This window comes from Bacillus rossius, assembly GCF_032445375.1.
Source record: "Bacillus rossius redtenbacheri isolate Brsri chromosome 4 unlocalized genomic scaffold, Brsri_v3 Brsri_v3_scf4_2, whole genome shotgun sequence".
In the NCBI taxonomy this organism is placed as follows: Eukaryota; Metazoa; Arthropoda; class Insecta; order Phasmatodea; family Bacillidae; genus Bacillus; species Bacillus rossius.
The window spans coordinates 34,461,339-34,471,598 of record NW_026962011.1 but is presented as its reverse complement, the minus strand read 5'-3'; the positions used below and the strand labels follow the sequence as shown (position 1 = coordinate 34,471,598).

The window sequence follows — 10,260 nt, the reverse complement described above, 5'->3', positions numbered from 1 at the left end:
TGAAGAATAGTGTAAAAAAAAATGACGATCGCAATGAATCGCAAGGAACTACGACGAGGAGGCGCCACTGGCCGGAGCAGGGAGAGGGGGAAGCTAAGATGGCGGCCGTCGCCCGCGCTAGAGCGAGAGCAAGTGCGGCTGATAGCAATTAGCCGCGGCCTGGTGAGGAGGCATGCGTCACCGATAGTGTTGAGCCGCGGCCCGTCACGAGAGCGAGTGTAACGGACAGCGACGTGTTCCCGCCAAGAAGCAGGGTCGAGTCCGCGGGCCGAGGTTAGCAGTCGGTCCCTCGCGACACGCACCGGAAGTCTGCGGGAGGGGCTGCATTTAGGTACCTCCCCAAAACAACAATTCAATAAAATGTATGCTGATTCCCTGCATTTTTCACCATTCTTCTACAGGTGGTGAGAAGTCTATATAATATTCGGCGTACCACTGATTTTTAATTTGAATTGGATACAATATAAATTTATAACGACTTTTTAGATTTTTTAAAAAAAATCCAATTTCATAGGGCGGGAAGAGGTCAATAGACGCCAAAGTGAGTGTGATTTTGGAATCTTTATATTTTAATAATCGATAAAATGTTCCACTGCATTTTATCCTAAATAAAAGGGCATGTTTTTGTTGTAAATATATTTTGCAGGGATTTAAACACACTAAAATTGGTTTCCATTCAGTTTTGCCAAGGTATTTTATTATTATTATTATTTTTAAGTTTATAATACTATATTTTGTACAAATGCAGACTTATATGTAAACAATATAAATTACAGTAAGTTTAAATTATGAATATAAATTACAATAAAAATCATGCGTTTATATGAGTACATAAAGATAACATTAAATTATTTACAATCTCATACATTATTGGTAGACAACATTTATCTGATGTATCAAAACTGAAACATCAACTGCACTTGTGAAAGATATAAACAGATTTTTGCTATTTTTGCAAAAATGTTTGTTGTATGGAGTGAATGTGAACCTAAACTATATGTGGGGATAATAAACAGATGGTTACGAAAGTCATCTGAACATTGCATGGTGCAGATATCTACCAGATTGAGCATGGTGAAGAGGGAACATATTCACAAGCGATGGATGAGGCTCGAGGTAAGGAAAAGGGAACCGTATTGGCGGTGAATAAAACCTATACGAATTACTTACGTGGCCATATATAAGCTCTGGTATTTCTAGAGAACTCGGTAGTTGTTCATTGTGGAAGCCTAAAGTTCCGCAAGATGATGGGGATGGCGACGTTTTGAAGGAATTCCCAGGAAAGAATGGCGGTGTGTACCACTTAGTAGCAGGAGGATCACAATTTAAGAGTCTAGGGCAATAGCAGAAAGGTTCAAAGTTAATAATATTGTAATTTGGCTGAAAAATTTCAGTTGAAAACCCAAGCGGTCTCGAATGAGATATATCTCCATCGGGAATACAACCTGTAGAATGGAAACAGTGTCGAAGAAAGCTTTGATGTGAACCAACACTTGTGCTCAATGGCGCACTGGAGCATTTATGTGCCTCGTGACTTCCGACAACAGGTGACATCCTGTCGTTTCGCTCGGAGCTCGACGAACTGGCGGCGCAGTTATTGCCCGGTGGTGGGCTTATCAAATTTTCTTCAGGATTAAAAATATTTGCACCAACTCCTGGAGAACCATTTTGTTTTAAATATTCGTTGGAGTTCGGTGGCTTAGAGAATGGAGAAGCTTTGCTTCCGCAAAATGGATCGTGTACACTTGATTGTGTGGTTACAGTTCTGTGAGTTGTGGAATTCACTGGTGATGGAGTTGCAGCTGACGAAGTTTCACTAGATTTGCTTGAGTGACGTGCCTTATTATACTCGCGAGAAGACTCAAACTCATATTTTAATTTATGAGCCCTTTCAGTAGACAATCTTGTTGTTGGTAAGGTAACTCCTTGTGTATGAGGGTTTTCTCTGGTGATTTCAGCAAAACATGTTGATTCAGTACTTACAGGTACATCAGTTATTGATTTTTCGGTGTAAGCTTTCTTTGTGTTTTCTTCTGAATGATCTCTAATAAAAGTGTTTTCATTTAGTGTTTTTGTATAAGGTCCATGCACGTGAGGCAAATTAGTAGACTGTGATGTGTCATCAGTAATAATCGGTGGACTATTGGTTACGGCAACAGTAGGTAAGGAAGTGAGTTCACTTGTCGATGTTTTTTGAGTAGTTGAATCAGGAGTCGCATGTTTAGTTTTACATTGTTCAATTTTTACAGTAGGTTTATTACGTAAAGTAGTGGTTCTATGTGTAGTAGTTTTAACGGATGTTACGTGTGGTCTCTTAGTTCTACCGGACGTAGCATCTCGTCCTTCAGGTGAATGAGTGACTTTATCTGTGGTTGTTTTCATATTGTTTGTGTGTGAGTGTGGAGATTCAGTCATATTTGATGAAACTTTATTGAAAATTTTAGAATCAGTGCTCTTTGGTGCAGGTGGACTAGTGCATTTTTGAGGAGGTAAGTGAGTGCTATTGTGTTGCATCTCTGTGATAGCCGTAGTTGAAGTCATGCTTCCTTGGGTACTTGGTTTCACTGAAGTTTTGTGGACAAGAAGAGGTCCAGCACCAAGTGGCAACTCCTCTGTGGCACTTGTTTGAGTCCCAGCTGTACCAGCAGCTCTTGAAATAAATGTTGGAAGTTGTTCTTCGTTTGCTTTCGTCTTGTTACGATGTTCGTATGGAGATGGATCCTCGAGGCTCGCTGCAGCAGAACACTTGTATGTCGCTGAAGATGGACTTTGAGAGGTTGCGTTGGCCGGTGTTCCACCCGGGTGTCGAGGCGACAGCGAGTGCGCCGTGCAGTTCGGCGGCGAAGCAGCTTCGCACGGCGTGGAAGTGCACTCTAGTGCACTCTGCGCGCTTTCCACTAAGCTGGAGAGTTCATTGGTCATGCGCAGTAAGTTTCTCAAGTGGTCCACTACACCGACTGCCCAGTTTATGGACTGTTGCTGAACTGAATCACTATCACCACACTGCATAGGATGCGCTTGGAAGTTGAGTATCACCAAAATAACAGCAACCTGAAACAAACATTCCAACATCAGACGTTTGCAAAAAGTAAAGGATTAAAATGTCTTAATTTTCTGAAGAATAAAAATTGCCTGATGTTGTATCGAGTACAGTACGTTAGCTTCGTTGACTTATACCAAAAAGTAAAAAAAAAAAAAAGAATGTTCCGAAATCCAACCAAAATAGTATGTGGGCACAAGATAATATGAAATAAAAAATTTTAGTCAGATAGAATTTCTTGAAAATTTTTTGGGAAAGTGCTAGCAAACATTATCCAAATATCTCTCTTAAATATAATGGAAATAATCTCTAAATCTATGTGACGTTCACAAATTAAAAAAATTATTATTTTTTGTTTATGTAATTATAAAGTGGTATTTTGAAAATAATGAGTTGGTCTTTTGTGCTTACACTAACTTGAAGACAAATAAAAACATGGAAACAAAAACAAACCCGAAATGTTTGTTGAGAGAGAGAGAGAGAGAGAGAGAGAGAGAGAGAGAGAGAGAGAGAGAGAGCTTCAAGCCTAACAAGAACGCCGATTTGTTGACCATATTTTAAAAATCCTTAGGTAAAAAGATGAGGGAAGATTATGCTCTGAGGGTTATATGTTGCATCCTTCAAGGTTAGCACAGGTGCCAGACCACTTGCGAACAAACTCAGTGTGCCCCTTCACTCTAAACATGTTTTTGGTAGGCTATTGTTCTTAAAAATGACATGGAAGTTATCGATCAGTACAACTCTATGGGAAATGCACCGATAATCCGTGGTAGGTTTCTCTCCTAAAATTGTTTACAAAAAAATCATGATATCCATGTTTGTACGGCAAATGTCCCGTGCTACAAGAGCAGAAGCCTGTCGAGAATCAGATAACGACTCTGTCGTCGTGAAACTTCTAGCAAGCGGCTCGCTCGGGACATGGCTAGTTCCCTCGAGCCTCGTGGTCGTCGTAATTGGCGGGCTCGCGGGGGCGGCACGCGGCCCCCTCCTCGCCGTGACACTTCAAGGTCACGTGGTCGTCACGTGACGGGAGCCGTCCTCACACCTCAAGCGATGTTCCACACCGCGAGAACCGTTTTACCTGGTAAGAAGTACGCATGCGGGTTTATGCGAGTGAAAATAATATCTGAAAAAGTTTTAAAAATACTTACGTAAAATTAAAAAAAAGAAGCAAAATGTAATTTTCCTAGTTCCATTATTCGAGCTAGATGGCAAATTTAAAATATTTTTTTTTGTTATAAATTTAACCACAATACTTAAAAAAAAAAAAGAAAAATTCTGAATCTTGAAACGTGACATTGACATATTATTTCATAATCTTCCATTCGATAACGACAGCCGTCATTTTGTAAATTTACATATTAAGGGTGATATCTAAATTATTCCCCTACAGATGGCACACATTTCCGGACATAACCTCCCCTCTGAAGGCTGTACGTAGTTTATTCGCGCGTGTCGAGCACAGACTGGCGAGGGAACATGTCGCCTCGCGCCGAGCGAGGGCTGATCTCGCACTCGGCAGTTGTTCCGCGGCACACGGCTACTCAATTAAATACCGTGTTTTCAATTCATTTTCTACTTTGTTACTCTGTTTGTTTACGAAATATTTGATATCACGTTCGTCCTCAGCTGTTTTTGGAGACTTTAACCTTTAACTATAAGTTTTATTTATAATTTATAAGTTTTTTTGTTTATACATAATATTGAATTTTAATAAATTGCTATTTTTAACTTTCATCTTTATACAACTAATGCAAAGTTTCTTAGGTTATATTTTATATATTTATTTCTCTGTTATTATACATTTACAAACGTTAACAATCGTCAAAATACCGCATGTAATTTGAAGTGACTAGATGCACTCACATACAAGTTTGCTTTCGTGAGTGCTAAATTTCCTGGTTAATTAAGTGAATATTGTTAACAAAGTGGAAAAAAATGGGAAATAAATTATTATTATTATTAGGTACTAACAATAAATTCACAAATATTAAAAAAATATATAGTGAGAAATGCTATCCCAGCCTTCAAATTTACTCGCTTTATTAAAGCATACAGCGAGTTAACTAGTCAATGTGATTATTAAACTGAGCGAGTTTGGTGGCAACGAGTAATTAGCAAGCGAGCAAATAGCAAACCCCTCTAATGAAATCCGGTAACCTGTACAAAATGTAGGTTAATAACATATTCAGTAACATCTTTAGAAGAAAAAAAAAACAGTAACCATAAAAAAAACCTTTGTTAAAGTTAACACTAATATGAGATAAGAATGAAACAGCAGATATAATGTTTTCAGGAACACTGTTCTCATTTCGCTGTAGAGACATATATGATGGCTACCGTGTTAGCGAAAAAAGAATGACGCAGAGAAATAAGGTTAAATTATGTTCGGTGGAAATAAAGGTCTAATAATCCTGCTATCCTCCAAAACTTCAGCGTGGCGAGTAGAGGACATTAAAAAACATCACGTCGCTGATAAGACAAAATTCTCATTTAGTTAATTTTTTTAAATGAATCTAAAATACAATTTGCAGTTATCAATTTTTTTTTAAATAAAAACAATTATATCATGGTTGATTGTGTCGAAAATATCTCCGGCACAGTATGTTAATACCTATGAAGGAATTCTTGGGCATTTCGTTACAAACAGTAACTATGCAAAATAATTTTATATATATATTTATAGATGCTTGAAGTTTGTTATTAAATTGTAAATGCTAAGCAGGAAATGTTTTCGAAAAGTTTAACAAAATTCAGTCTGCATTTAAGGTTACTGTGTGCACATCTGCCAAATGGCATGTAGTACTGCAGTGTAAACATTCATGAACGGAATTCCAACAAAAGACACTAGGAACACTTTTCGTTACGTCCGTCATAATATTTCTCCACTTGGATGCTGCCAAACTGACTAGAAGGCTTAAATGTTTGAGAAAATGTATCTTGTGAAAGTTTGTTTGACGGCATTTACGCTAAGCACTTACAAATCATTTACCTATTTTTTTTTAACCTTAAAATTTATTCAAGTAAACATATTTTCGAAATACCGTATGTTATCAATTACACATTTGTGTCTGAGTAAATTTATGTTTCAGATATAAAACTTTCAAATGTGTTCAAACGCAGGTTATAAACATAACAAGGAACGGGTGTTATGGATAATTGTGAGTCCAGCTTAAACACGGTGGACGAACACACCTTGTCTCTATAGTGCCTTACCACGAGTGTTCGTTCGGCGAGTCATTTATTTCTGCGCACGACCCAACATTGACTCACGACCTACTGACAGAACCGTCGAGGATCAGCTGTTGTAAACAACCACACATGCTGTTGTCAACAATCAGTTTCACAACAGGCACGAGGTTTTTTTGAAAATTATTAAATGCAACGTAATAATTTGCCGAAGGACCTTTGTTGACGCATTTGTAGATTAATATAAAAGATTCGCAGCACTGAAGTTCAGGCGCACGAAGAGATACGGGATTGTATAACATTGACTCATATGTTTTTGATGCTGTGCATGACATCCAAACGTCCGTCCAAACCTCGACAAGCTTCAGGTCGGATGTGGAATTACAACGTCCACAAAGATTGGAAAGCATGTCTGCTATAATTACTTAAAAAAAAGTTTCTAAGTTTGTTTGGCTGGTTCCATTGTAAGTTTTTAATTTACGTTGAACACATTTCAAAGTTTAATATTTAGAACAAAAAACTGACAAAACACAAAAGTGTAATTCTTCACGTACAGTTACGCTGGATTTACAATTATCCGTCACGTCATGTGAGTATAGAATGTACATTACTTTATTAAGGAAAAAGAAAACATTGTGTCTATTCATTACATTATGCCACAAATATATTTTTTGTGATTTAAAATAGTTGTTTTAAATGATGAGAGACTAATAAAAAAATATATAACAGGATTGAATTTTCCATCCAGCAATGAAACACATTATTTTAATTTTTATATACAATTAAAACTGAAAGGTTTGAGCTGACTCGATCCAACACTAGACTTTGATGGTGTTGGCAGGATGGATGCAATTGTAAAGATGGGTTCACGATGATTTGTCGCGTCCGTCCGTTTCCCATCCTTCCGTCAATGACGTGACCTCAAGCCGATCACATGGCCCGAAACTAACCAATGACGGACGGATGAAATTATAACCTCCAAAATGTTAACAAGGTATCGCCGGCAACCTTTACGGACTTAAAAGGTTTTGAAGTTCGTTTATTTGTTTAGCCGATTCCATAACATGTTTTAAAGTTACGTTTGATGTTTGAGACTAAGATTTACAGACACATGAAGTGTAGTTAGTTACGTATGGTAAATCTATAGAAACATATCGTACTGTCAAAGTAATACGGCCACATGTCAAAAGTAGAAACTTTTAACACAAACAATAGGCTATATTATTGCAATAACATGGTTAAATTTCAGACTTGCGTCCATCGCAACATTGTGTTTTGACCGTTATTTTTAAAAATTCAGGTATGGCCTTATTACATTGGTAAGATTGGCAGATGTTTTTTCCATTGGCGATCTTAACTCAATTTCACATTTTTTGAGATATGGCTCTATTACTTTGACAGTGCGATATAAATACATATCAGAGCGAAAGAAATGATATTTAATGGCTTAACTGGACAAGATAACTTGTCGCCACTATTTAAGCCTTCCAGTCTGCTGGCAGCATCAACACGGATGCGCGGATCACTGTGAATGGCTGGGCTTGTCAACGGATGGACGGATCACCGAGAAGTGGCGGCTCTGGACTTCGCGTGGCCCTGATATTTGGGAGAGGCGCCTTTTCGGGCAGCCTGGGTGGTTCGGGGTCCATTCACCAGAACATTTTTAACAATTATTTATTTAAAATATTTTTTTTAAAGCTAAACCTGACCTTGAATTTTCGACGATGGTTTAAATAATAATATATTTCGATAATAATTGATCTTCTTTCCTGGTAAATTATACTCGGGCCAGTTTCATAGATGTCAACGGTAAAATTCTGGCGAAATCGCGTCATTATACGTGGCAACAGAATATTATGAAAGGTTTTTGTACAAAATCAGGACAACTCAATTGAAATCGAAAGGATATTGGCCGGTCCTAATTATTTAATTTATTAATAATTTAATTAAATTAATAATAATTTATTTCATTAAATCAATAATAATTTATTTAATTAAATTAATAATAATTTATTTAATGAAGTTAATAATATTTTATTTAATGAAATTAATAATATTTTATTTAATTATATAAATAATTTATTTAATTAAATTAATAGTAAAATATTTAATTAAATTAATAATAATGTTTAGTTAAAATATTAATTAATTGATGATAATTGAATTAATAATAATGTAATTGTTCCTGTGGTAACTTCCCCCAGGAAGTCGTTGGCGCTGCTCACCTTGGCCGCCATGTCCGCGCGCTGGCTAGTCGCTGCCGGAGGCTATCCCCGCCGCCGCGCGGTCACGTGTTATTTATACGGCGACGCGGGCGCTAATGGCGAGCGCGGCCAGGGATCGCGCGCCGCCTCCTCACCGAGCCATGTCTTATCCGCGGCGTTGTCGCGCGGACTATCGGGCGGCGCGCTGTTGCCACACTGCCGCCGCACGAACCGACAACACCGGGGTCCGCCGCGCCGGCCTACTCTGGGAACCTCATTCATGTACAGCAAAAAATTGTCCCAGTAACACATTTTAATAGTATCACTGTAAGCATTGTAGAGTTTTGGATCAACATCACAATTAAAGAGTAACTCAAGCAGTTTCAGATTAGCGCATGAGCGAGTACTGCTTAGTTGTAATCTGGCTTGCAGCGCCACCTACACAAAATGGTGACTCATGAGCGTAAAACGTTTTGACTTCTGCCTTTATTTTAAAAGTGAATCTGTGATTAATGACTTCCTCTTTGGAATCTCTATGTACCAGAGTGGTTAAACGTAGAAGTTTACTGAACGTTTGATTGGTCGTAATGGTCGAGATAACAGAGCTCGCTGGACTCCATGTTCACCTGAAATAACGTGATGCGATTTTTTCCCATTGGGGCTTTATAAAAGATCGAGTCTACGTTCCGCCGCTAGGTACCTAATGATTCATTAGAGTTGGGGCACAGAATTTAATTACTCCGGATGTGTTAACCAAAGTGTGGGAAGAATTGGAATTTAGATTAAATGTGTGCAGTCAGGGCCGCAACTAGGGGGGGGGGGGGGGGCAAGCCGGGCATACGCCCCGGGCGCAAAGCTGTGGGGGCGCCGAAATCGCTTGCATTGTAATTCCTACTACAACTGGTAACTGGTAAAATGTTTTTTAGCTTGCATGCCAGGAATTTCTAATCTGATTTACAAGACATCGTCTCAACATATTTATTTTAAAATACTCTGAGAAAAGTGTTAAGTTCATTATTAACATAACAAATTGTAAAGGGAGAAGTTAGAAAGTTTTAATGCGTCCTCTATACGACTACAGTACAATGATGTCAGAGAGGGTGGTACCGCTGGCTGTGAGGAAGCAGTGGTGCACCGTAGGCGGTACTCAAGTTACTCAAGTTGATGGGATAGTGAATGCCTTAAAATCCCGGTTTTAGGCTCTTCAAGCAATTAATGACAAGTTTAGCTTTTTAAATGGGAATAACATCTACAAAATGGAAGTTAAAGATTTGAAGACTGCAGCCAATTGGTTGTCTGAAACATACAAAGATGACATTATTGGAGAAGAAATAGTTCAAGAAATGGAAAGTTTTAAACATCACGCCTTGGCAGTTGATGACACTATGAAAATAGAATCTGTAGCGACCCTCTTGAAGCTCATTGGCGAACACAGAATTGAAGAAGAATATCCAAACCTGACCACAGCCCTTAAGATATTTTTTACTCTTCCGGTAACAGTTACTTCAGGCGAAAGAAGTTATTAAAGAAATAGTATGAGGCAAGACAGACTGTCGAATTTGAGCATTATTTCCATAGAACACAAGCGAGCATCCTCTATTTGCTATGATGATATCATCAAAATCTTTGCTGCAAAAAGGTCTCGCAAGTTGAATTTGAATCTTTAAAATACATTTATGACGACAATTTAATGACAAGTCTAGTGATTATACGGACTACTTTATGGACATAGTGGGCTCATGCATGGAAGTTACAGTAGCACAGAAACTGTTACATGTAGGTATGGAAAATGTTAAAATAGCACCATTTTTCCGTGGGAGGGCCCCC

At 38.2% G+C, this 10,260-nt stretch overlaps 1 protein-coding gene across 1 annotated transcript; it reads right to left on the bottom strand.

Moving 5' to 3' along the window:
* Nucleotides 1-679: 679 nt before the first annotated feature.
* On the bottom strand, nucleotides 680-8,574 carry LOC134541998 (uncharacterized). Its single transcript, XM_063385777.1, has 2 exons — nucleotides 8,455-8,574; nucleotides 680-3,051 (listed from the first exon to the last, which is right to left on the bottom strand). Exons 1-2 carry the CDS (start codon nucleotides 8,464-8,466, stop codon nucleotides 1,030-1,032), a joined length of 2,034 nt encoding a protein of 677 aa, XP_063241847.1. The 5' UTR covers nucleotides 8,467-8,574; the 3' UTR covers nucleotides 680-1,029.
* Nucleotides 8,575-10,260: the final 1,686 nt, after the last annotated feature.